This window comes from Scleropages formosus, chromosome 25 (genome assembly GCF_900964775.1).
Source record: "Scleropages formosus chromosome 25, fSclFor1.1, whole genome shotgun sequence".
NCBI classification, from domain to species: Eukaryota; Metazoa; Chordata; class Actinopteri; order Osteoglossiformes; family Osteoglossidae; genus Scleropages; species Scleropages formosus.
In genome coordinates, this window is record NC_041830.1 from 18,806,355 (window position 1) to 18,834,177 (window position 27,823).

Genomic DNA, 27,823 nt, shown 5'->3' on the forward strand with positions numbered 1-27,823 from the left:
GTGTCCCCTCCCCCTCCGGCCTTACGCCCTGTGTTACCGGGTTAGGCTCCGGTTCCCCGTGACCCCGTATGGGACAAGCGGTTCTGGAAATGTGTGTGTGTGTGTATTTTAGTATTACCAAACATAAGAACTGTGTGTAAAGTGTGACTTACCTAGAAGTGCTGAGAGCAGGAGAAATGAAGAGAACAACATCATGGTGGATGGAGAAAGACACACTGACAGTGTGTACAGTTAGAGCTCAACACTTCCTCTACTGTACAGGAGAACTCCTCCTGCCCTGAAGTGCTCAGCTCCTCCTTCACACACACACACACACACACACACACACACACACACACACACACACACACACACACTCATCTGTGCTGGAACACACATCAATATTATTACACATGACTCTCTAGAGTTAAACATGAATCAGATATGAACTGCAAGTATTATCACTTAGTACCAAGTTGGCATGATTTTGAATTTTTTAATTTGTCTTCTTAGATGTTTGGAAAGGTGGTGCAGTGCGTTCAGCTGATGCTGGCTGTGTGGTGGGTCTGGGGTTTGAGCCCTGATTAAGGTGCTTTGGGACTGAGTGACGTCCCGTCCAAGGTCTGTACCTTCGACATTGCACCCTGTGTTGCTGGGACTCTGCTTGAGACAAGCGGTTGTGGACAATGGATAGTTGGATGGATGGATTTTGAATTTAATTCAATTGGTTTCCTGCAATAGTCCAAAGAATAAGTGGTGTGTCAGGTGAAGTGGTGACTCTAAACTGCTCGCAGTGTGTGAGTTGAAAGTGTTACCTTGCTCTATAAACACTATAATCAAACAGCAGCTATTGAATAACTTGCAGTATTAATTTACAAATAATAGAGAAATCTGAGAATGAAGCAGAAGGTGTCCTACTGTAAGAGTGTGACAGTGTTCTGGAGTTTCTGTAAGGGGTTCAGAGTGTTTCTGTCACTGTGGGCTTCAGCGCACAGTAATACACAGCAGAGTCACACAGCTGCACATCCTCTATTGTCAAAGGTACTGAACTTGTGTTGAGTTTTGTATTAAATCTTTTCTTGTACTCTTGTACTGTATCGTTGCTGTATTTGTCACGTCTCAGCATGTACTTGGGAGGGTCATTAGGATGCTGGATGTACCAGAACAAGTAGTGTGTGGTTGTGCTGCTAAGTGTATAGGTACAGCTGAGAGTCACTGATCCTCCTTCGTATCCGATCACATCTCCTGTGGACTGAGTCACCGAATCCTGAGCTCTGATTTCTGGGGAGAAAAGGACACAATATTTATGAGACACAACCAAATTCCATCATAATTGATTGAACAAAATAATTAATTGTGAATATAAAAGTCATACCAAAGCAAATTGTAGCAAGAATGACAATAATGTTGAGCCCATGTGCCATTACTGATCTGCTCAGTGACTAAAGACAACAAACTGATCTGTGTGTCTGTTGCATTTATCCGTCTCTCTGGTTGTTTCCCCACTTTTAGACCAAACCTCTCTGCAGTGACAAATGTTAACGGGAAGGTTGCAAAAAGTGCTGGGGCTGAAAGAGCAGATGTTTCTGGTGTGGTGTCGCCCCCATTAGGCCATATGTGGAATAACATGCTCACAACCTCAGCAGCAGCTTCGTGTGTCAGACCCACAGGTGGACGGAGTGGTCAAAAGCAAAACTCAAGCAAATATACGATATACAGACCTGGACATGGAGGTGCGACTTCAGCTTCAGTCTGTAACTCCACCTGGACACATTTTGGAAATAGAGACACACACAGATCCTCTGTCACCACAGTCCAATGTGCCATTGTGGATTGTGTGCAGCCACAGGTATTTGGACCTCCAGAGGTTTATTCATCCCTCCTTTTTCTATTTGGAAGATTTTAGTTTTACGGTCCTCAGTTACCAGTTTGCTTACTTTTTAGCTTTTATTATTTAGTGAATATTGTATTGCTGTTGGGGGCGTGGTGGCGCAGTGGGTTGGACTGGGTCCTACTCTCCAGTGGGTCTGGGGTTCGAGTCCCGCTTGGGGTGCCTTGCAACGGACTGGTGTCCCGTCCTGGGTGTGTCCCCTCTCCCTCCGGCCTTATGCCCTGTGTTGCCAGGTAGGCTCCGGTTCCCCCGCGACCCCGTATGGGACAAGCAGTTCTGAAAGTGTGTGTGTGTTGTTGTTGTTGTTGTTGTTGTTGTTGTTGTTGTTGAAGGGGGTGCGGTGGTGCGGTGGTGCAGTGGGTTGGACCGGGTCCTGCTCTCTGGTTGTTCTGGGGTTTGAGTCCTGCTTGGGGTGCCTTATGACAGACTGGTGTCCTGTCCTGGGTGTGTCCCCTCCCCCTCTGGCCTTCTGCCCTCTGTTGCTGGGTAGGCTCTGGTTCCCTGTGACCTTGTGTGGGACAAGTGGTTCTGAAAGAGTGTGTGTGTGTGTGTGAGAAGGAGTAGCTGCATAAAGGTTTATCTGAGCATGATCTTGAAGTTATTGTGCATGAGCATTACACCTCACATGAACTTAAGAGATCATGAATCTCTGCCCATATTTAAAAAGGGTCTTAAAACTCTCCTCTGCCAGACTCACTTCACCCATGATCTGTTAATTTCATGTAAGGTATATATGTTAATGCAAATGGAATAACACTAACAATCTCCTGACCCTGGGTTTCAGTTCCTTGCAGGACCACCAGAGGTCCCCCCTTCCCAGAATTGGAAAAGGCATCACGAGTGTGTGGAGTTTTGAGTGTGTGACAGTGCTTGACTAGTTACAGAAACACTCGAGTGTTTGTCTTTGTGTATCTCACCAGGCCTGGTCCTGCTCCTGTTCCTGAGTGTCCTCTGAAAGTCCATCTCACTTGAAGATTTGAACCTTTCTCTCTCTAAATAAATTCTGAAAATTCTGGACACACATCATCCACCTGTCTGTGCAACAGCTACTGTACCAGTTCTGACCACATTTGCAGCACCTTCCTCCCAGATTTACTTCACTGTCTCACCCCATCAACAGTCATGTTTACCACAGTAACCACAGTTACTTCTGAAGTTCCGGCTTACCCTTAAAAGATCATTAATTTTTATATCCCAGGACGATATCGCCGTTCATTAGATACAGGTTACCTTAAAGTACCTGTCATCAATAAGACCTCAGTAGGAGGTCGCACCTTTAGTTATAGAGCACCTAAACTGTGGAATAGTCTACCAGTTACTGTCAGAAATGCCCCGTCTGTTTCTGTTTTCAAATCCCGACTTAAGACTTATATGTTCACTCAGGCATTCCACCTCGTAATGTAATTCAACCTGCCTTGGTTATTTATTTTATCACCTTTACAACAATGCATTTTAAATTTTCTTAAGTAACAAATTACTAACTCTGTCCTATCTTCTCGTTGAGCACTACCTCGCTACATAAGACCTGAGGAGGCTGGCCAGCGGTGACAGACGAATCCCGTGCTGACAGAGGATGATGTCCATCTGCCGTGACGATCGAGACGTTCCATGCCAAGTTGGGGATCCAAGATGCCATTTACCAACATTATAATTACTTGTTACACTGGCTTACAAATTGTTATTTTTTAGAATGCCCAGGAGGGGTGGACAACCACTGGCCCGTGGACCCCGAGAGGTTTTTTTCTCCCTCAACTTACAGTTGGGAGTTTTTGTTCCTTTCCCCAGTGGCCAGTAGGTATACTTGTAGCTCTATTATAAGTTCTTCATTATGGTAGACATTAGTTGACTGTCTTCTTTGTTTGTATCAATTTTTATTGCCTTATGTCTGTGTTAAAGCGCTCTGTGTCACTGCGTGAGAAGAGCGCTTTATAAAAAATAAAATAATAATAATAAAATTCTGCTGCTGTGGAACTGATCCCACACTGTGGGAAGGAAGCTGCATTTCATAGTTGCTGAGAGGAAGTTCTGGGCAAAAGAGTTTTTGTAGAGCTTCTCAGTGACTTTTGCTCCCTGTGCCACCCTCAGAGCACAGTAGTAGATGGCTGTGTCTGACATGGTAAGAGCTTCGATGGTGAGCTGGGTTGAGTCCCTGGATGTGGTACATTTGAATCTCTTATTTGTACTGTGTTCAGCACTACTGTCTGATCGGGCCCCCTTGTAGAGGAGGTACTGAGGAGCCTGGTTCGGGTTCTGTCTGTACCAGTAGAGATAAACATCTTCACTGTTAGTACTGTATTTACAGCTCAGTGTCACTGATTCTCCTTCTTTACCGGACTGGTGATCCTTTTCAGGTCTGATATCATCACCAGCACTCAGTCCTGAAAAGAGAACATATAAATATCAAAGATGACAAAGAAATGACACAAGAACACAACCCTACAATATTTACCACAGTAAAGAACACAAATCCCCAGGTGACAGTGAGAACAGGAATTACTGTCCAACAGCTCTGACCTGTGGTGATGGTGACAATCAGTAAGATGAATGATTTCTCCATGTAGAACTGAGAGTAACACGACTGCGCTCCTGTGTTCGTTGTGCTGTGGGTTGTGCTCATTGTTACCTCGTTCTTCTGGGCTTAATCAGATCACATGACCACACATAGCATGTAGGTTCTGTTATCTTACACGCTCATTCACCATTAACTGCTGCACCAAGTCAGGGTCACAGTGGTGTGGAGCCCATCCAAAGGCTGATCAGGATGCATCCTGGGTGGGATGCCAATCCATCACAGGAGAAAATCCACACAATCATTCCACAAAATCTTTGCTGGGTTTGAACTGACAACCCAAACAGCCCAGCACCTCTTGTCATACAGAGAGATTCTCTTATGTTCTAATTACTGAATTCCTGACAAAATCCTTGGATTGTTAATCAGGAAAAGAGCAGTTACAAATGTGAAGGCATGTGAAAGGTACTTATCTTTTATTATTCTTTGGAAATAAATTCTATATGCAAAACTTAAATGTAAGTTGCTGAGAGTTGAGTTTTGCAGCTTTTGGGTTTCCGTCAGGCCTCCTCCTGGAGCTGCACCGCTGTGTCTCCACAGCTCAGTGATGTGTGTTCAATCTCCAGTGTGTGTTTGCGAAATGCTCACCTGCTGTCCGGTTCACACTGAACGGACCCCTGACACCGAGGGCCCTGACATGTTGATGACTGTCTGAGGACTGGTGTTTTTCCGCTGTTGGGACCAGCAAATTGCCGTAACCTAGCAAGTGCACTCAAGAGTAATCCGAACTGCAGTTTCCTGAGCAACATGGGACCCCAGAGGTGTCTGAGTCCCCTGTGGGAGCGGGAACAGGATTGCCACGTTGCACCTCTCTCATTTCACACAGGACACCACTCTATTGGAATCAAAAACTGACCCTCTCCTCCTACCCAGGCCAAGAATAATAATAATAACTATTATTATTATTATTATTATTATTATTATTATTATTATTATTATTATTGTTGTTGTTGTTGTTGTTGTTATTATTATTATTATTATTATTATTAATAGTAGTAGTAGTAGAAGCCTTCAGTGTGGTCACACAGCATGAAGCAGTACACATCACAGCCCACCATGCAGTGACTGCAATGGGCTCAGGGAGCCTCCTTTCCCACACTGCACTGCTCCATGAGGTCTGCACAGAGCGTCCCCTGCTGTTCTGCACACTCACAATTGTGTATCTTTGCTGCTCTTACTGATATGTTCTCATATTTTTCTGACTCCTTTGTTCAGGGTTATTTATAATGTTATCAGCTTCACAATGATGGACCCTTTATACGGCACCTAGTTATTACTGAAGCAATGCAGGGTAAGTACCTGGCACAAGGGAACCACTACATACCATCTCACTTTACGCAGCGTACAAGAGCACTGCTCCTTGTATAAAACAGAGTTCAATAAATGACAGAAGACAAATGAAAAATGTACAGAAAATAGACACACAACCCCAATGGTGCTCCTGTGACAAGAGGCTGGAGGACAAGTTCCTCCAAAGACAGTGTCCCGCTCAGGTCAGTCTGACATTTCTGGTCTTTCCTTTCAAGAGAAGAATGCAAACATCAGGGGGTGCTCTTTGCACACCCACCCATCCCGCACAAAACAAAACAAGACTGATTTGTTTGTAAAATCATCCCTTTAAGATCATTGCCACTGTAAGGAGGTCAAATTACCATTATTTCTTATAGGAGAACATACTCAATTCTCGGAAAAAGCCAAATGTCAGCAAAAACTAACTGGAACAGGAAAACACAAAGGTGTTTCACGTATGATAGTGATAATGCAGACACCTGTGTCTTACACCCTGCAAAGCGTGTAGACAGTGCCAAACATTTACATTTATTCATTTCGCAAATGCTTTGTCCAAAGCTACGTACATCTCAGCAAAAGTACAATTTACGCATTACATTAAGAAGAGGAGACATAGCTGCGGACATGAAAGTCTCAAGCAAACCTAGTTTGTTTCCTACCGCTTGCTACACCGATGTTCATTGTTCAAGTAGGTGCATAAGACACAGACAAATCCCGATATCCACACCAATTTTTTTTTAATTAAATATTATAAGATACACAAATGAGCAGTACAATACCAGAGTAATGACTGAATAAAGGTTGTATCTGGGGATGCTTCTGGAGTTACGATGTGTGAACGGTTACGCCATAGATGATCTGAGAAGATCTTGGGCAAAGTGGATCTGGAAAAGGTGGGTTTTCACACCCTTCTTGAAAACAGACAGAGTTCTGAGTGATAGGGGAAGGTCATTCCACCACAACAGACCCAGAAACGAGAACCTCCGAGCTTTGCCTTTTGTGCACAGGACCACCAAACGAGCAGAAGTAGATGAGTGGAGGGGCCTGGCTAGGGTGTACCGGTTGATCAAGTCCTGCAAATAGCTGGGAGCAGTTCTATTGATGCATTTGTACACAGTAACAAGGATTTTGAATTTGATTCGGGCAGCTATAGGAAGCCAGTGCAGAGAGATGAGTAGAGGCAATACATGGGAGGGCTTTGGCAAATCAAACACAACTCGTGCAGCAGCATTCTGTAGAAGCTGCAGAGGTTTGATGGCATTAGCAGGAGAGAGTTGCAGTAGTCCAGACGGGAAGTCACCATGGCCTGGACAAGTAGTTGGGTGGAGTCAGTAGCGAGGTAGGGATGGATCCTATGAATATTATGCAGGATGTATCTGCGGGAAAGGGGGGGCGCGGTGGCGCAGTGGGTTGGACCGGGTCCTGTTCTTCCGTGGGTCTGTGGTTCGAGTCCCGCTTGGGGTGCCTTGCGACGGACTGGCGTCCCGTCCTGGGTGTGTCCCCTCCCCCTCCGGCCTTACGCCCTGTGTTACCGGGTTGGCTCCGGTTCCCCGTGACCCCGTATGGGACAAGCGGTTCTGAAAATGTGTGTGTGTATCTGCGGGACCGGGTTGTGGCTTCAGTATGTTGAGAGAATGACAGACTCACATCAGTTGTAACTCCCAGACTCTTAGCAAAGGAGCTAGGCGAAATGAGTGAGTTGTCCAGTTTGATCGAGAGGTCGTGACAGGAGGACAGGCCAGCTGGGAGGTAAAGAACCTCTGTTTTGGAGAGGTTGAGTTGGAGGTGGTGATCATACATCCATGAAGAGATGTCCAACAGGCAGGCAGCAATGCGTGAGGAGATGTCTGACGCACCAGGTGGAATGGAGAGAAAGAGCTGGTATCATCAGCATAGCAGTGGTATTTGAAACCATGGGAGGCTATGACCGGACCGAGGGAGGAGGTGTAGCTGGAGAAAAGAAGAAGACCCAATACTGAGCCCTGCAGAACACCGGAGAAAGGCAGAGGAGAAGAACGAGAGCTCCGCCAGACCGTTTGCTAGGATCTGTCAGAGAGGTAGGACTCAAACCATCTGAGTGCTGTACCTTTGATCCCAAGCTGGTTAAGAGAGGAGAGTAGAATCCGGTGATTTACGGCGTCAAATGCAGCAGACAGATCAAGGAGGATGAGGACCGAGGAGAGGGAGGCAGCTCTAGCAGCTTAGAGAGCATCAGATACTGCCAGAAAGGCGGTTTCAGTGGAGCGACCAACTTTGAAACCAGACTGATGACCATCAAGGAGATGGTTCTGGGTGAGGAAATCGGACAGCTGATCACAGGCTACCCGCTCAAGGGTTTTGGACAGGAAGGAGAGGAGAGAGAGATACCAGTCTGCAATTTTCAACCAGATTGGGGTCCAGGGAGGATTTTTTTAACAGAAGTGAAATTAGAGAAGTTTTGAAGGCAGCTGGGAAACAGCCAGAGGAGAGTGAGGAACTGATGATAGAAGAGACAAAGGAGGAGAGTTGCGGGGAAATGTTCTGAAGGAGTGATGATGGGATCGGATCAAGCGAGCAGGTGGTGGCTCTGTGCAGTATCAGGAGGTCAGCGATTTCAGATTTGGAGAGCGACTTGAAGTTGGAGAGGATAGCTTTGCAGGGAGGTCCAGCACGAGCCGGGCAGGTTGATGGTGAGAATTTATCAGTGATCGCTTTGACTTTGTCTCTGAAAAACAAAGCAAAGTCTTCAGCAGTGAGAGAAGAGGGAGGAGGAGGTGGCAGGGGACACAGAAGGGATGAGAAGGTGGCAAAGAGTCTGTGTGGTTTTTTGGATGCAGATTGTATTTTGTTGTGGAAGAAGGAGGTTTTAGTTGAAGAGACAGCAGACTGAAAAGCTGCTAAGAGTGACTGGTCAGCATCCAGGTCCAATGGAGTTTTGGATTTATGCTCTGCAGCCTGCGGTTTGGTCCTGTTAGCACGTAACATATCAGACAGCCATTGGGTAGCAATGGGGCATGCTGGTCTAGAAGATAGAGGACAGAGAGAGTCAAGGGTGGAAGACAGGACAGAGAGGAAAGTGTTAGTGGCATCATCTGTAGATAGATCTGAGAATTGTGGAGCAGAAGGGAGAGCAGCCAGAGTAGCAGAGGCAAAGCAGGGAGGTGAGCGAGATTTTAAGTTGCGGCAAAAGGTGACAATGGGTGCAGGAAGAGACGAAGAGCTAGTGGTGAGGGAGTGTTGAAAGGAAATGAAGAAATGCTCAGAGATATGCAGTGGAGTGACAGAGAGAACGGGACAGCCACAGCTGCGGGAAAATACAAGGTCAAGACAGTTGCCTGCTTTGTGAATAGCAGGGGATTGGGACAGGGAGAGGTCAAAGGTCAAAGTACCGTAGGAGCAACAGAAGGCCGTTTGCATGAATGTCATCGGCATGCAGGGTGAAGTCACCCAGGAGAATCAGCGGAGAGTTGTCCCCTGGCAGAGAGCTCAGCAAGATGTCAAGGTCATCCAGGAAGCAGCCAAGAGGGCCAGGAGAGCGATAAAGGACAACCGCAACAAGAGTGATTGGGGCAGTGATAGAGACAGCACGGCATTCAAAGGAAGACAGATCATGCAGGTGAAGAGAGAGAACAGAATATTCCCACCGGGGAGAGATGAGCAGGCCTGTGCCTCCACCTCTGCCAGAAGAAAGAGAGGTGTGAGAGAAGGAATAGTTTGTAGAGAGGGCTGCAGGTGTGGCTGAGTTGTCTGGAGTGATCCAGGTTTCAGTTAGGACCAGGAGGTCCAGTGAGAGATGGGAGGCATAGGCTGGTATGAAGTCAGCTTTTCTCACAGCAGACTGGTAGTTCCAGAGTCCCATGGAGAAAGTAAAGCAAGATGGAAGGTTTGACAGGTGAGGATAAACCAGATTGCTGTAGCAGCAAGAGTGCCCAGGTCTCCGGCGGTGGCGAAATCGCACGGCTCACTTACCGTAGAAGACTTTGATGGCTGACATGTTGGACGCATGTTCCAAGGACAACTGTAACGGTGGCCTCCCTCAGTGAACTCCCACAGGTAGACTCCCTTGGCTTTGGACCCCGAGTCTTCGCACCAAGAGGCTGCCGCAACCACTGCCGCTACGGGTCACCGGCTGCTATTTAAACCGGGCTACTGCATATCAGCTGACCTCCTAATCGAAACCGAAACTACACCAACAATGGCGACCAAAACAAATAACCAGCCAGACGCGATTAATCGGACTCACGGAGTCATGCCTACTCCCGCTACAGGACACAGAAATGATCTGGAGAACAGTCATCTTAACAAACCATTAAATGCTACTTAACAAACAAAATAATTACAGTGCCACGAAACGCTACACAAACACACAACCGATTGTATCCATCAACCTGCACAGCTACACGACACGAATGCGCAGCGGGAAAAGCGGTAGCAAAGCAACTACACTTACCAGAAACACCACGAACAGCAGCGACGCACCTCCAACGCAAAATATAATGCACAGTACAGACTCTGCTTGATAAAAACAACAAATAGTTTAGCAAGCGGGCAAAAAAAAAATCACTACTTGCACCATCACTTCTGCTCGCAGAAATTGTTGTGCAGGACAGCTTCATCGTGCTAGAAGTGCCATAGATTCACAGAGTTGTAGGACGACAAACACGTAACACCTGGAAATGAGAGAGGAGAACAAGAAACAGCCCAAACAGCAATTATTTATTCTTTCGTAATCGTCCTCTATGGTGGCTCTAAGGAAGAGCACACAGATGTCAGTGTGCGAGCAGCTCAAACATTCGTCCGCTCTTCTTCTTTCCATACAGCTCTCATGTCACAGTTTTGCTCACTGGGGTGGGTTGCTCAAGGGTCCAGAAACCTCTGCTCTACTGTGGGATTCAGACATGTGGAAATAATGAGGATGAAATATTGATTAAGCTGCAGTCCGGGTGTGGAGTGACTTGACCAAGGAAACTTCCAGAAGCCATGTCAAGGAGCCTGGCTCTTCCACCGATTCCTTACGGAGAGCAGCTGCCACCCTCAGTACCTGGCCAAGGCCTCGAACCTCAGTCTTGGGTCTGCCTGACCATCTGACAAAGTTCTGGATCGATGTGAACAATGGAAATATCTGATCATATGGGAAATGATACTGGACCGAGAAGTGCAGTGAAAGTGAAGTAAGACAGTCTTTCTGAGTCTTACTGCATAGATGAGGAGCTGGAGCCCACTTGGCGCCAACGTTCATCCCCACTGTGTATGAGACAGGAGGGAGGGCAGAAACATCTTTTCCACAATAAAAATACTGAAACACCTTCATAGGACTGCTCCCACAAGCAGCCGTGTACCAGGAAGTGATTGGAGCCAATGAGGGAGGTGGGGGGGCGTGTTCAGTGGGAGCTCATCGGTGGAGATTTGTGATTCTGACCCCCAGGACCACCTGATTCTGCAGTGTTCCCTAAGCAGCAACCATGGGGTACCCCGGGTCAGGGTCAATCCCCAGATCAATCCTCCCGCCGTGTAACAGAAAGACTAACATCCAAAGTGAAAAAAATGTTGCGCACACGCACATGCACACACACACACACACTCGCTCTCTCTCTCACTCACCCCCTTTTTCCCCTCCCCCTCTGCTTCTATTGGCTGCTTCTGTGTCTGAGGCAAAGCTCATGTGCACAAACAAGCTCCATCAACAAGGAGGCAGGTTGTGGGAGCACGAGTCAGCCAGTTGCCACGGTGAGAGGCTTTTTGTAATGGGATCATGCCCCTGGAGGAGCTCTGGAGGGAATTCGGATTGTCCCACCGTCCCTGAAAGCCCGCCGCTGCTTCGCCAAGCTGCAGGGAGCGAGGGAGCGAGAGCTGTCCGTGGTGCTGAACAGTAGAGAAGGCGAATGTGTTGCTGTCCGCAGCGCTGGACACACACCGTGGGACATCGTGCTGAGCTCTCCGCCGTGCTGGACATCACAGGCTCTTTGTCTCCACTCGTCCATCTGCTGCAGCACTGTGGGGCCTGCAGCTACTGGCAGAGGAGTTTGGTTGGTCACCCCAAGCAGAAGTAGCAGTGGCATTGCTCAGGGGAGGCATGGTGTGGACGGTGCTGGGTGACTGCTGCTAGAAGGCCACGTGGTAATAGGGATCGCACTGGACAGCGACTGCACTCGACACACAGACTGAGATGATGCTTCTCATCAAGCTGAAGACCCCTCTCCGCCGGCCCAGCTTAGTCCGCAAGGACCCTCCGACCCTGTTCTGAGACCCAGTGACTGCAGCCTGGGCCAAACGGACTCGAAGCGGCACTAGAAGAAGGTCACTAGGAGACATCGTTCCACCTGGAAATACGGCGGCCGCAGCTCTGGAAGGGGCACCAGGAATGGTGGACCACGGCCGGGACATCGCTCCCACAGTGAGTAGCCACAGCGAGAGACCACGCCTGTCCTCTCAGCCGGTTTGCATGTTTTGCAGGCCTGCTCACGCTCCCCGTCCACTCACCATGATTACTGACCATGTTTACCTTGCCGGAGAAGTAGAGCGCTCAGGTGACGAGTTGGTGGGTGAGCAGCACAGGGGACACGGGGTGGGGGTGGGGGGGGTCACTTTGGGAAAAACAACCAGATAAAGAGGATGATGTTCAGCTCTGGGAGCAACAGTCTCCTTTCAAACAAGAGGATGAGCTTTGGGATTAGCAGAGCACTGGATCTGTACAGGAGCATTAACAAATCCCACAGAGCAACGACATACATGCGCACACACTCTTTCAGTCACACACACACACACACACCGCACAGAGCGAGGGTGTACACACACCCATACATATATATATACACACACACACACACACACACACACACACACACGCACACACACACACACATTTTCAGAACCGCTTGTCCCATACAGGGTCACGGGGAACCGGAGCCTACCCGGCAACACAGGGCGTAAGGCCAGAGGGGGAGGGACACACCCAGGACGGGACGCCAGTCCGTCGCAAGGCATCCCAAGCAGGACTCGAACCCCAGACCCACCAGAGAGCAGGAGTGTGGTCCAACCCACCGTGCCACCGCCCCCTCCATATACACACATATATACAGAAATATTTACACACCAGCCATATACAGAGATATGTGCCTTAGAGCCACAATGTATACACACACACACACACAGAGCAGTAACTCAGATACAATAATGGACACTCCAGGTGTAGGTTTGAAGGATGCTGTATGCGTGTTGTACTTCATCACCTCGGTGTGCAGCCTGAGAGACTCTGCACACAGCAGTGTGTGTCTCTCTGAAAGCTATGATGGAGATCTGGACCTCGTCCAAGCCACTCCCCCGACCCCCAGGCAGAGGCTGTCAGTCGTAAACAAACTGGCAGCCAGAGACTCGCAGACCACAGTGACCTACATCAGGACCCCTCCCAGCGTTTCCACGACAACCACCTCCCACTGACCAGCAATGCACTGGCAAACATCACCAGTGTCACCAGGGCTGATGGGCCAGGATGCGATCCAGCTGTAGCATGATGGCATCACAGTCCACTCCGCCATTACGGGCTGATCGTGAGAAAGTGTGTTTGGCTGTGCCCCCTCACCCCCGGGAGACAACCATCAGTAGCTTTGACAGCATTACAAATATGAATGTCATGGGATGGTTTCCGTGAGTGTTAAAGGCACTAGACGGCCTGTTGTGAAGCCATCCTGCACAGAGATGCAGCGATGCCGTGGCGTTGCTATGGTGACACCCGACATATCTCAGTGCCAGTGCAAAGGGCTCTCCACTTCATAACTTCGTAACTGAGCTCCAAATAGCACGGCAGGTGGCTGGTCAGCAGGTGGTGGGCGGCGCATGGATGTTATCTCTGGAAAGCATCAAAATCGTGTTTCATGTCATATTGTTTTGCTCTTATATTAGACATAGATTCACTGTTATTGTTATTCTCTATTTACCTGTCGCCTCACAATGTACAAGGCTCGTGCTCTTTGGCGGTGGTTTTGATTTGTCAGAATGGTTTAAGGAGGGTTTGCTGTGCTCAGCAGGGGTAAATGTGGGTTTACTATGGTCAACGGGGCGGATGTGATTTCACTGTGGATGTGGCTGTGGGTTTTATTGAGCCCAAAACAGAAGCTCCTCCCACCTCCTGCGGTGCCAGTCGGGCTCCAGGCCCCTGACAGAATGATGAAACTGTCTCCAGGGTGATGCAAGTCCTACAATCGGCAGGGTGCGGCTCCAGTGAAATCGTGATGATGGGTTGGAACCCAGACGCTGCTGAGGGTTTTCTCACAAGGTCAGCGGTACAAATGGCCAAACAGCCAATGCGAGTGGTTGACAGGAAACAGGTGTCTGGCTGTGCAGGAAACTGCAGCCTAACTGCTGTGGACCTGCAGATGAACGCTGACAACCGCCGAGGGGGAGGGACTGTCAGGGTGTCCGTTATCAGGGCAGTGATGAAGCTCGTCCTCCATGTCTTACAGAACTCACTGTGCGGCCGCTGAAGGACAATGAGCTCAAATGAGGATGACACCGCTGTGACGTTCCTCCAGTACGTTGCAGACAGTGGACTGACCGCCTACGACCGCCTGGTGGTGCTGAACACCTCCGACGCTGAGCACAAACATCAGGACTGCGACGAAAGGAATGAGACTGGTTGGGCTCACCTGGACGGGAAAAACGAGAAGAAGAGGAAGCAAGAAACAGCTTCGACCAGGTAGACGAGGCAGGGCGGCGCTTCTTCCAGAACGTCCATGAGGACATGAGGAAATGTGGGAATGTGAAGGTCCAGCACAGCGGTAAAGATGGCAGAGGGTACAAAGTGCAGAACATAAAATTGCGACACATTTCACTTCTGGTCATCCCAGGTCAGAGACCCTGGCGCCCTCTTCACAGGGTCAGCAGCCGTCAGGTACAGCGCTGAGCGTGAAAGAAACTTCTGGAACCAGGTCCCTGCAGTCTGTGGCGGTGAGGACGCTCTTGTTCGAAGACGTGCTGAGACAGGGACGCTTGGGGCGCCACCGCTCACCTCCTGTCCGTCTGTGAGAGGGCTGTCCTGTGCTCCACCAGGCGTTAACGATCGCGGGCGGGTCGACCAGCGGGGAAAAAGATGGATTTTTCATGACCGTAAGTAGGTCAATGAGACGACCCGGCAGAGGAGAAAAAAGCTGCAGCGAAGTAGAGATTAAGCGTGAGGAGCGTGCTGGCAGCTCCTGGGTTCTGCCCAGTGACAGCTGGAGCAGCAGCAGCCAATCACAGCACTTTCTCGTGCCGAGAGGGGAGGGTCTTCCTGTGTTGTCCGTCCCCTGTGCAGAGCTCGAGGTGCACAAACGGTCACGCGTTTTAAAAAAGCCCAAAACGTTCCTGTGAACAGTCGGTAGTGTGTGTGCAAACGCACCGTGTGAAAATCAGTAATGCCGTGTGCGAACAAAGGCTGTAAGGTGCGGTATTTCAGTGTAAACTGCGGTGTAAAGAGAGTAAATGCACCTGGTTCCGCTCCCCCCCCCCCCCCCCCCAGTCTCTCTAATGACCACAGTTTACTGCTATATTGATCCTTGAGATCCCCCCCAGCAGGCGCCGTCCTTGGCCGTCTGGCCACACCCCCCCACAGCGAACCTATTTGTACCATGAGTGTGTGGTCTTTTGTTCTCTGCGAAAGGGGCATTTTGGGGCATTCAGAAACAGAGCCCGCTTCCTGTCATCTTCTTTAGAACGCAAAGACAGGTCCATCAGTCAACAGGAACCCGTCTCAGTTATGAGTCCACACAACGCCAACGGGCTGCTGGAATAAAGCTCGCACTGTGATCGTTGTTGTTGTTGTTGGTGATGCTGAGACGTCAGTCGTTGGAAATTACGCCACGATGGCATCGACGTCACTACAACAGTAACACTGCCGTGTTATATTCTTCCGGGCTTCCTTTATCAAGGAGCGGCGAGGCACCTAGTAGCAGCTGGAAAACCTCCTTTCTGTGGCCCACAGTCAGCGCACTTTGGCAACCAGGCCACTGGAGGCAGCGCACTGTGCGGCACACCTCTTCCACAGCTGCGCGCTGACAACATGCTCCTAGGGGTGCGTGAGGGGGCGGTTTGACCACCAGGGGACTTTACCCAAAGGGGGGGCTAACGCTGCTCGGGAACAGCGCGCTTTGTGTCCGCTTTCTGCGCTGCCCTGTTGCTAGGCAGAGGTCGGCCTCAGACCAGCAAGTCCAGCCGCATCCTGTCGGGAGCCCGTGGCTGGCTGCGGACCAGGTCATTCTCGAGCCCCGGGGCCTGAAGGTAACAGAGGTGGAGGGAGCGACAATGTGCTCCTGTGACGTGTGTCCAGAGCCGTCAGACTCCCTCGCGGTCTGGGAACCTCATCAATACATCTGATCGCCTTTACTGGAGCCTCCTGATGTATGTGCTGGCAGCGCTGTCTAGGGGAGGCAGGTGTCATAGAGGTTAGGGCTGTTAGCAAACGTTCAGATCCAAAGTGTCTACCCTGAAGTGACACAGTAAAAATGAGCCAGCTCTATAAATAGGGAAATAATAGTAAGAAGATTAATATTGTAAGTCGCTCTGGAGAAAAGCATCACCTAAATAAATAAATGAATAAATGAATAATTGTAACAGAAGCAGCGGTAAGAAAAACATTGAGGCAAAGTGCAAAACTTGCATGTCCGCAATGAGGAATCCCACTCAATTTCAGCTGCGGTCTTCTGAACGCCGCATCGTCGTTGCCACCTCCGTAGGCAGTTTTCTCCGTTTTCCTGTTTCCTCCCTTGTGTCTCGATAGCGGCTGTGTGGCGCTGTAGCCGGTCATGGCGCAAAAATGGAAAATGTTTTTGAGAGCAAACAGCAGTCGATAATGTTCAAGTGAAAACTATGTTAGTGATGCGGTGAGGAACCCCTGGGGTCGAGCCTCTTTACAATAGTACGTTCGTAGGATCGATGGGTGCCGGCACTGCGAGCCCCCGGCCCAGCGAAAACACCCAGACAAGATGCTTAATGGGCAGTTCAGGGTGTGCGCAGCAGTCGAGTGGAAGAGCCCCTGACTGCTTTATCATCATGTGTCTCCTAGACGTCTCTCTCAGATGAGCGGATACCCGGCAGCCAGCGTCAGTCCCACATGATAGAGCCATTCAATTCATTATTGGTCAACTGCAGGGAGAGGGGCTGTGGTCAGCGGGCCAGATGGGCCTCGAGCAAATGACCGATCGAAGTGAACAGCAGTGGAACATTTAGCAGCGCAAATCCTGCCATGACACCACTTGCCCTGAAGCCCCATTGCATCGTGGGTAACATGCCCCTTCTGTCTCCGCAGGGTTGGGGAGGACGTGGAATTGGGCTCCGACAGCAGCTACGCAGGAAAGCACTTTTGCATGGGCTTCGTGACCATGCCGGCACCCCCGGACCGGGCTGCCCTCCCCCACGGTGCCGGCTTCGCTGTGCGCTCCCAGTCTCTGCACTCGGTCGGGGGCAGCGAGGAGGATGGAAGCCCCACCGCACGCAAGCAACCCCCCCCCAAGCCAAAGAGGGACCCCAACACAAAGTTGAGCGCCTCCTCCGAGACGGTGGACGTAGGGTTGTCGTCAGGTGTGGCAGGAAGTGACCCTGACAAGGTGGACGGTGAGTGTCCCTGTGTCCATCCCCCAGAGTGGCACACTGACAGCTTTGTCCACCAGTGACATCATTACAATCCACATGAGACAGCAGTTTAGCGTCACTGCCACCTCCCACCATGGTGGAGACGAGCCCCAGGTTGAGTCACTTGCGGGACGAATCAGGCCACAGGACCACAGCGGGCAAGAAAGTTGTGTAAAAAGCAAATGTTTCCACACACACGTCCCTCACTGTCTCTCTGGACCGTGTGGTCAGCAGCTCAGGGAGCAGTCATGTCCATCCTGCTGCTCTAATGCGGTGTGACATCATGTTTACTACTGAGCACACTGAACCCCAGCGAAGGGGCCCACCCATCACCCGCCCGCACCCCTTCCATCCCTCCCCACTCGTGGAGTGGGGGAGGGGGGTGGCACAGTTTTACTCTTCCGTGGAGACACAGCAACTGCCGTGAAAACGCTGTCGACAGCATAGAGACCCTCTGCAGCCTGGCCAATCGCAGCGTTCGCAGCAGAGCGTGGCCTATATGAGGGCTGCTGGGCGGAGCCACGGCGCAGGCAGCAGTATGAAAGCAGTTATCGGTACGAAATCCATTCATGGAGAGCAGCTGACCTAGATTATGTTTGCCTGCAGCAGGGGGGCGTGGGGGAAGGGCAGAAACAGAACTCGAGATGTGTTTCAAAAGCCATCACCCCCGACAACCACTCCCACAAGGCTGCAGCAGGCCGAGCGCACGTGCGTAGTCCATCGCCGAGTGAGCAGTGGTGGATTCGCATTCAGAGCCTGCTTTGCTCAGAACCTATGCAGTGGGGCTATTGGTCTACAGCCGTATGTGTGTGTGTGTGTGTGTGTGTGTGTGTGTGTGTGTGTGTGTGTGTGTGTGTGTGTGTGTGTGTGTGTGTCACTTGTTCCCGCTTTGTTTAGTGAGACCCATTCCTTGTTCCTGTCCCTTAACTGAACTCACTTCCACGGTGTTTACAGCCCCTGTATGCTGTTGCTGTGTGTCAATGATTGTCACTAGGAGAAGAATGTTTTACACATCTATGGGATGGATTGGTCAACAATCAGCACTGAACTGGAGTTTGTGCAGAAGATATATGTATTTTTATCTTCAGTTATTTTAAATTTGTCAACTTTCGTGCTCATTTTCAAAGTTATGTTTTTGATGCCTTGCGATGGACTGGCGTCCCGTCCTGGGTGTGTCCCCTTCCCCCTCCGGCCTTACGCCCTGTGTTACCGGGTAGGCTCCGGTTCCCCGTGATCCCGTATGGGACAAGCGGTTCTGAAAATGTGTGTGTGTGTGTGTTTTTGATGCTTCAATGGATTTTCGTTTAGAATGGAAATCCTGAAGGTTTTTGGCCTAAACTCTAGAGAGGTGTTCCCTCGATGGATCCATGGATGGTATGGATTTTGTCAGCTGTACAGATTGCTCGTCCCCTTAGTTTCTGTCGGTTTTTACCTTTTTGTTGACCAGGATGGCTACACTAAATCATTAAAGCAATGATATCTTTTCATGATTACACACACACACACACACATACACATTTTCAGAACCGCTTGTCCTATACGGGGTCGCGGGAAACCGGAGCCTACCCGGTAACACAGGGCGTAAGGCCGGAGGGGGAGGGGACACACCCAGGACGGGACGCCAGTCCATCGCAAGGCACCCCAAGCGGGACTCGAACCCCAGACCCACCAGAGAGCAGGACTGTGGTCCAACCCACTGCGCCACCGCACCCCCTCCTTTCCATGATTACTTGACAAAAAATTAACACCATTACCACCGGGCGGCATGGTGGCACAGTATGTGGCACTGCTGTCTCACGGCACCTGGGTGGTGTGAGAGATCGTGGGTACGATCCCCGCTCGGTCTGTGTGGAGTTTGCATGTTCTCCCCGTGTCTGCGTGGGTTTCCTCTGGGTGCTCTGGTTTCCTCCCACAGTTTAAAGACATGCTGTTCAGGTTCCCCCATAGTGTGTGAGTGTCACAGAGAGAGTGTGTTCCACTGATGAATGGATGAGTGACCCAGTGTAAGTAGTGTATCTAGCAGTGTAAGTCACTGCTGTGAGTAAGGTGTGAGGGCTAGTAACACTACGTAGTATCAATTGTAAGTCACTTTGGCGAAAAGCATCCGCTAAGTGAACAAATGTAAATGTAGATTTTGACCATATTTTGGTGACCCAGCCTTGCGAACCTGCAGCGAGGACTTCCGCAGAGTCCCACCTCCGAAGCCCAAGAGGAACCCCAACACCCAACTGAGCACTTCGTTCGACGAGTCCTACATCAGGAATGTGGGGGCAGGCAAGTGGTGCGAGGGCTCTCCCAAGGAGAAGGCATCATCGCAGACACAGAGCCCAACTCACGACTCGGGCAGGGAGGAGCCAGTCTACATCGAGATGGTGGGCAACATTCTGCGGGACTTGCAACGCAGCCGGGAGGAGCCGAGCGAGGCCGTCTACGAGGAGATGAAGTACCCCGCCTTCGACGACCTGGGCCAGGACTCCAAGTGGGAGCACCAGAGCTGCTCCTCGCAATGTCCCACTCCCACCATCCCCGACGTGGAGCTGACGCGCGCATCGACGCCCCACGGCTCACTGTGCGACATCCCGTCTCCTTTCCCCAACCTGCTGTCACATCGGCCCCCCTTGCTGGTGTTCCCCCCTGTGCCGGCTCAGTGCTCACCCAACTCGGACGAGTCGCCCCTGACTCCGCTGGAGGTCACAAAGCTGCCCGCGCTGGACAACGTCTCCTACGTCAAGCCTGGCACGGAGCGGGAGCCTCCCGCCACTCACACCATCACAGCATCTGGCCGCTCCTCGGCGCCGCCCCTGCCCTCCAGCCTCTACAAGTCCTCAGCCCACGGGTATCCTCGCAGCCACTCGGCGTGTCCCTCCCCAGTAAGCATGAGCCGCTCGCTCACTCCACTCAGCCTGAAGCGCCCGCCTCCGTACGAGGTGCTCACAGGGGCCGGTATGCCACGCAGCGCATCAGCCGTGCCTCACGGCACCAAGGGCACGTCCCAGGAAGGGTCCAAGCTCTCCAGCTCGTCCAGCACCCATGGGTCCATGCAGAACATATCACGGTCTCGCACCCCCACGAGCCCGCTGGACGAGCTCACCAACCTGTTCACCACGGGGCGGAACATGCTCAAGAAGTCCTCCAGCGGCAGGAAATCCAAGGAGCCAGCCGAGAGTGAGTGCCACATCCTTTCACGCCTGTGTCACTCACTGCGGTGACTGTCCTGCCTTCAGCCCTTCGTCTGGTTCCTTTCTGTGTTTCCAAGTGAGGCTCACATGTTTTGTGTTCCACAGGTGAGGCCAAAGGCAGGTGCCACAGCTCAGAGCCACCGACAAAACAGGAAGTCAAAGACAAAAGCAGTCACGGCAGCGAGTCTCGGCGCGGCAGCAAGGACAAGGAAAGTCACGGCAGCGAGTCTCGGCGCGGCAGCAAGGACAAGGAAAGTCATGCCAGCGAGTTTCGGCGTGGCAGCAAGGACAAGAGCCGAGATGACCCCGACGGCAGACATGACAGTAAAGACAGGGCCAGTTATGGCACTGACTGCAGGCGTGACAGCAAAGACAAGAGCTGTTTCGCCATGGAGGCCCTGCCCAGACGAGGCAGCAAGGACAAGAACTGCCCCAGCGTGGAGCTGCTTCCCAGACAGGACAGCAAGGAGAAGTCTAGCCATGCTGGAGCAATGAAGGACTTCTCCAGAACCCACGAATGGGACGGAGTGTGTGAGCAAACAGCTGCGGCGACACACACAGCCACACCCAGCCGCCTGGCACACTTCTCCGTGAGTCCCACCAAGATGCCCGGGAACAACTGCGCAGGTGAGAATCAGACTGACCCCATGTGCAGTTTTGCGTCCAGACGGGTTACTCTTGTCCACAGAGCATATGGTGGGGGACGTGTGCAAAGCTCCGGCCCAAACCCAGCTCTCTTTCTGCAGAACTCAAGGCCAAAGGGGGTCGTTCAGCCTCCGTGTCAGGTGCGCCTGGCCCCCAGGAAAGCCCCCAGAGACAGGCGGCTGAGCTTCAGCACGGCCAGGTACCACCATTTGCCAGCAAGTCGATTTGTGTGTCGCCCCGTCTCACCTCTCTCTCACCTGGGTGTGTTAGCTCTGTGTGTCAGTTGTGTCTGTACTGTAAGTCTGTACTGCCACTGTTGTGTTGTGTCTGAATACACAACAGCCCAATTCCTACTGACTACACCCATTGCTGTCGGGTTTAAATAGACACGGTTCAAAATTTTTTGCTGATGTAACTGGAACTTCATCCAGCTCTCAGCTAATTTGTGTTCAGCAACAGACGACGAGATTTAGACACACAGAGGACCATGGTCACACACCTTGCGTGTGTGACACCACCACGTTGCTGGTTCACATCCCTACTGAAGCTCCTATAAGAGTGACATTGAAAGAACACATACATACAGTAGATGTCATAGGGGATGGTGTTGGACTCGTCAACTGAGCTCTCAGGAGATCAGGAGAGAAGTGGCTCTCAAAAAGATGGGTTCGAGACCCTTCTTCGATGCTGGAGGGATTCAGCAGTTGTGAGAGATACGAGGAGCTCATTCCACCACCTCGGGGACGGAACTGAGTACCTACAGCCTGCCCATTTTGAACCCCTGTGAGTGGGACCGCCATGCGGTCCAAGGTGGAGGAGCTCAGAGGAGCTCAGTGCTCTTGCTGAACTTTAGAGGTCTGACTGCAGATCCTTTGACCTTCAGAACCTTTCTGCAGGTTGCAGGTTAAATTATTGAACCGTGTCACCTACTGCCCACGTGGGGAACACCAAGCAACGAGTCAGAGCTCAAATTGTGTCCTTCAGTCATGAAACCACGTAGCCCATCTTTACATGGCACCACTGTGTCCCCTGCTGCACGGGGAAAACATCTCGTTCTCTGTGTGCAGTGCAACGCAAAGGCAAAACCACCAAAGAAAATAAATCTTTGTTGAAGCTACGATGTTTGATCCTCTCCTTGTGGTTGTGTCCCGTTGTTATTATTTGTGTGTTTTCACAACGCGTGTATGTAGAACTAGTGCGAACGGTCATCCCGTCCACTCGATGAGTCTCGTCGCATGTAGTGGACACAAGGCTCCACTCTCCATACGACACACAAAATAGGACACACTGTCCATAGCTGTACAACTGGGGCATCACGACACAACACACACACAAACACACACACACACACACACACATACACACACACACAGAGTCAGCAGTTGCCATCTGTGTCACCGTGGACTCACAGCATCTCCAGGTTTCTGGTATCTCCCTCAACAAATTCCGGAAACATCTGAGCTCCGAATGATCTTCATCACGCCTGTAGACATTAAACTGAGAATATTGTTGACAATTTGTGTCGTCATATTGATTGAAACTATTGCGTCAACATTACATGATAACGAAATAATTGTACTTTCACTATTTAAAGCACCTGAAATCATCTCATTATGTGACTGAAAGTGACTTTTTAGACGGATTCAAGGATATTTCTATGAGCTCAGCTTCACATTGCAGCCGACCCTCAGTCAGCCATTTGCTCCGCTACTATTGAGCTCATCACAGACTGGTGCAGAACCCTCCCTCCCACCGTTGCCTGCCCAGTTCCCCCCACCCCGCCCCACCCTGCCCCACACCGCACTGTGTTGGCAATCCCAACCCTGTGTGCTCCCAGCAGGTGGCGCCGCTGCCCTGGCTGTGTGGCGACAGCACCATGCTGGAGACCATAGAGAAGAAGCGCTTGCTGTGCAAGGAGATCAAGGCGCGGCAGCGGGCCGAGAAGGGCCTGCGCAAGCAGGAGAGTGCCCCCGTCCCCAGCCCCGACCCCGCGCTGCCAAGCTGGAGGAGGAGCAATGGGACCAAGAGGTGCAGCCCACCGCCTTACCCACCCCCTGCAGCTGTTCTCTGGGACACGGCCATCTGAGACGAGGCTCCCGCCTGTTCTGAGAAAGCCGATCAGAGCCTAGGCTGGGCACGTGGGACGCGGTGCAAGGGTAACGGAAGGTTCTGGAGCTTTTCATATCTGCTCTTCACTCTTTGTAACTTTTTACTTTCTTCTCTAATACCTTTGTCTTACAATTATTAGCAATGTTGGCAACCGAAACAAGCTGATTTTTCCATACTTCTGGCACTTTGCTCTTTTCGTCTGCTGCAGCTCGGCTTTCTTCCCTCCCTCTTTCTCAGCCACATCCCATGACGAGTCCTGTTCTCTCAGTGCGCATTTCCATCCGCCATCACAATGCTTTGGAACCTTGAACTGCTCGGCGGCCGGGGCGTGCTGTGGCCAAACGCGCAGTCTATGGACTGGGCATGGAATTCGAATTGCGTTCGCTGTTGTCTTCACCATTGCTCATTGTTCAGTAAAGCACCTTTGTCAGTAGTGTTTAAGAGACACTTTATGCACAGAGAAGGAACAAGGATCCATTAAAGCGTTCCGTCCCACACTCGGTGGAAGGCTACTGCCTTTACCCAGCATGCACTTCATCACGGCAGTAATAAGGGAGCCTTACGGAAGCACTGCAGCGAGGGCCAGTGTCCCTGGAGAACTCGACGTCACACTAGCTCATATCTCACACACGGTCTCTTGGAGCTCATTCACCCCTTAGGGGACACTTTTGCTTCCTTCATCACCCAAACATGTAGTGTATCTTTGGAGGAGCTCTCCGCTCATTATGGCAGAGACCGAGGACAATGACAATGACACCACTGGGGACAAACGCTCCCGGGAGCAGAGCTTGCTCTCGTGACCCCACTCGAACCGCCAGCTGCCCTTGTCCCTGATTGCCATGTGTTGCCTTGGAGACCGAGCTTCACTGTGACAAAGGCCTTAGAGTCACACAGTGAGGGGACCGGTGTCCCGGTGGAGCCCCTCCCATTGGGAAGAGCAGGATGGGGAGCCATGCGCAGCACCGCTCCGCGCACATCGTGTGGGCACATTCGTTTGCTGCGTTCGCGTGCGCTCTGCTTACCGTGGTGCAGTGGTGAGGTACGAAGATGTACAGCCTGTCTTAGTGTTAGCGCACAGCTCTGAGATTCATGGTGATGTCACAGGTGTGTTGTAACTGCACTTGCTGTTCTCTTTCTATGTTCCCAAATGTGGGGGGGGGGGGGGGGATGCTCGTTGTGTCACTGTTTTCTTTTGTCAAATGAAAGAGTCTAATTGAAATAAATATGCACTGCAGTTCACTGTGAGGAAGTGCAGAATAACCCGAGACCCCTGTGTTTGATTCTGCAGCACCAAAACATCCACACGTGTGGATAAAAGGCTCAATGATGCCACAAATGTACGTGAATTAATGTGTTAATAACGCATATAGGAAATTCAGTTAAGTCTATTTCTATATATCACATATCAAATACGGCACATGCAGTATTACATAATAATAAACCTGCATGACACGAGTACGAGACACTGACACAGCAAGTCTGTGGGTATTCTCTTGTGTTTGAATATAGCGCCCCCTGCTGTCTGCATCTATGTAACGGCAGCACCTGGGGTATCCCATCCACACACTGTCTCTATCACCAGCAGTATCCTGTCCACAAGCTGTTTCTATCACCATGAGTATCCCATCCATATGTCTCTATCGCCATGAGTGTCCTGTTCACGCGCTGTCTCGATCGCCATGAGGAAGGAGTATCCCGTCCACACTGCTCCAGCCTGTGGGGAATGATGGGATTGTGTTGTCCTGAATATGTTTGCAAAGGCCAGTAACAGCACTTCACACACTACTCAGCAGCTGATGTAACCGTAGATGTCCAGGACTGACAAGTCTCAAATGTCCAGCCAGCAGAACGTGTCCCTAATGTTGGCATAGTTACAGGTGGCCATGGACTGAGTGTTACCTGATACACCGAGACATGAACCATCCTGACCGGGAGGAGGAGTTATTGCTCAACCTTAAAGCAGTCATGAAGTGTCATGTATTTATATTGTGTGTGTGAGTGTGGTTTAAGGTCCATACTGAGGTCCTGCAAACGTGCTTTCACCTGGCTCTCCAGGTACACAGGATTCCAGCCTCTCCAAAGGAGGGGATTGTGTCTGCTAAACATAACAGTCCCACATTTTGACTGCCTCTGTGTCACAGTCCTAGCTCTCTGCCAGGTCTGGGGTTCGAGTCCTGCTTGGGGTGCCTTGCGATGGACTGGCGTCCCATCCGGGGTGTGTCCCCTCCCCCTCCAGTCTTGCGCCCCGTGTTGTCGGGTTAGACTCCAGTTCACCCTGATCCCGCTTTGGATGAGCGGTTTCAGGCGGTGTGTGTGTGTGTGTGTGTGTGTGTATGTATCACAGTCCCACAGATGGTCCACATGCATCTTTTTTTTGTTTTCTTTCTGCTGCTGGTTTCTGAAGAGTTGCCACACAAAACTTCATTGTATTCTATACAACGGCAATAAAGTATCTTTCTTACTAATTATTATTAATTTATATTAATTAGATAAATAAATTAATATACACACACACACACACACACATTTTCAGAACCGCTCGTCCCATACGGGGTCACGGAGCCAACCCGGTAACACAGGGCGTAAGGCCTGAGAGGGAGGGAACACACCCAGGACGGGACGCCAGTCCATCGCAAGGCACCCCAAGCAGGACTCGAACCCCAGACCCACCGGAGAGCAGGACTGCGGTCCAACCCACTGCGCCACTGCACCCCCCTACTAAATTAATATATTTATTATTAATTATTAATCAATTATTACAGCTATTGGCTGATCTCCGTAGGGCCTCCCACATCTTCAGGTGCTTCCTCCTACTTGAGGCCCAGGGTCCAGTGGAAGTCCAACCCTGTCTCCAGTGTAAAGACAGCACCCTAACATCCTCCTGCATGGAGCCAGAGCTACAGACACCGAAGATCGCCTCCTGCAGGACATCCTAAGCCACTGCACCGTCTCTGTGAGCCACTTGTTACACTACCTGTCCATACGAGGGCGCCACAATCACAGGCCTCCAAGCAGACAGCTCTGGACACATCTACTACTGACAGTGATGATATTGACACTCTTTGATTTCCTTTTCTGATTTCTTCACTTTTTATGATTCCATACCTTCAATAGCACAAACACACGCTATTTTGATACTAAATGTAAAGGCAGACAACAGCATGGAAGTGTGTGTTTGAACCCTCCACCAGTGCTGAGGCAGGAGCAGATCTGCAGGTCATGACCCCATCACGCACTGTGCATAACACTGTTGATATTTCCATTTCTCCTCACTGCCGGTATGACATCACAGAGGTGTTATTATTTGGTTGACTCCATTAGAGGGCGAATAAAGAACCATAAAGTGGAATAACTTCACAGGCTGGGAGCTCTAATTTCGGCGTAGTCCGGCTTTTTCCACCAGAGACACGGGTTCGGGGCCCATGCATTCTTCCGTTGTGTGTGCCTTCAATGAGCAGAGCGCTTTCAAACAGCCTAATTGGTTTACTGCACTGAGGTCACCGGGGGACTGAATGACAGAGCGATGGCGCACTGGGTGCATCGGTGACGCCAACTGACATCAGTCCTATAGAGTGGAGGAGGAGCCCACCTACGACTGACCCAATCTTCCCCCAGTCGTCAGGGCTTTATAAAGAGCCGCAGATCCTCATCCTCGAACCAGGAGCTCGGCGGCGACTAGGAGGTGCAACACCACAGTCTTTCGTCTGTGAAGACAGGGTTCCACCGTGGTTCACTGCGTCCGTCTCTTTCTGCTGTCCACCATGAAGTCCCTTCCTCTTCTGCTGCTGCTTCTGCTTCCAGTGTTGTGCTGGCCCAGTTCCGCCTCGACACCGGACCTGCGCGACCAACACCTCCTCCAGAGTGTCCAGGCTGCTGATCTGCCCTCTCAGGTAGGACTCATCACCACAGCAACCCCAGTACACCATATCGCCATGGTGACACAGGCAGGACGTGTCCCCATAGTAACACACGGGTAAGACACATCACAAGATCCACACAGGTAGAGCACATGTCCCTGTAAGTGTGTGTATGTGTGTGTGTGTGTGTGTGTGTGTGTGTGTGTGTGCGCGCACGGGCATGCATCAGCACTGACACATACTCCATCTCACAGGGCTGGACCTGGCAGACCATAGAGAAGCTCCTGTCACAGCCACAGGGTGGCGCCACTGAGCACATGGAGCTGCAGCGCTCGGCGGACCTCAGCCCCGCCCAGCCGACACGCAAGGCTGGCTGTCGACACGTGTACTGGAAAGGGCCGACGGCGTGTTGAGCCCCTGCTCCGCCCTCCCAATAAAGCGAGTGTTCTTCACCTGTGTCCACTGTGTGTGTTCAGAGCCTCGCAAACGCTGCCAATTTCTGCAACACAGTAAATGCAGAGGTTTGAGTTCAGGCCACAAGGTTATTGGTTCTCATCCCCCTCGTACGCAGCACACACTCGCGCTCGCTGTGCTCCTGCGCTGTCCCTGTCCCGGGGCAAATGAGTACATAAGGGTGTGACATTTGGCGCCCTGCCGGTGCTTTGCAAGTCCAGGAGTGGACGTGTGGACGTGCAGACATCCAGGAGTATGGACTGGGAATGCT

General features: G+C 51.0%; 2 protein-coding genes and 1 gene segment (V, D, J or C); 2 read left to right on the plus strand and 1 right to left on the minus strand.

Moving 5' to 3' along the window:
- Positions 1-2,446: 2,446 nt before the first annotated feature.
- LOC114909066 (T cell receptor alpha variable 26-1-like) lies at positions 2,447-4,453 on the minus strand. The segment is given in 3 exon segments: positions 2,447-2,461; positions 3,854-4,248; positions 4,385-4,453. Coding segments are annotated over 3 exon segments (453 nt in total).
- Positions 4,454-11,398: 6,945 nt separating this feature from the next.
- On the plus strand, positions 11,399-23,889 carry LOC114909501 (neuronal tyrosine-phosphorylated phosphoinositide-3-kinase adapter 2-like). Of its 3 annotated transcripts, XR_003797333.1 has the most exons (8): positions 11,399-12,102; positions 14,168-14,400; positions 16,987-17,291; positions 19,467-20,474; positions 20,594-21,115; positions 21,235-21,332; positions 22,974-23,289; positions 23,451-23,889. XR_003797333.1 is itself a non-coding variant. In XM_029249372.1 (7 exons), the coding sequence occupies exons 2-7, from the start codon at positions 14,195-14,197 to the stop codon at positions 23,217-23,219; spliced, it is 2,385 nt and encodes a 794-aa protein (XP_029105205.1). In that variant the 5' UTR covers positions 11,399-12,102; positions 14,168-14,194; the 3' UTR covers positions 23,220-23,889. The 3 variants fall into 3 exon arrangements, 2 of the variants coding, with proteins under 2 accessions (XP_029105205.1, XP_029105206.1); XM_029249372.1 differs by having other exon boundaries at positions 22,974-23,889; XM_029249373.1 differs by lacking the exon at positions 11,399-12,102 and adding an exon at positions 14,552-14,810 and having other exon boundaries at positions 14,347-14,400; positions 22,974-23,889.
- Positions 23,890-27,003: 3,114 nt separating this feature from the next.
- Positions 27,004-27,512, plus strand: LOC114909481 (somatostatin-2-like). Its single transcript, XM_029249001.1, has 2 exons — positions 27,004-27,132; positions 27,354-27,512. Exons 1-2 carry the CDS (start codon positions 27,004-27,006, stop codon positions 27,510-27,512), a joined length of 288 nt encoding a protein of 95 aa, XP_029104834.1.
- Positions 27,513-27,823: the final 311 nt, after the last annotated feature.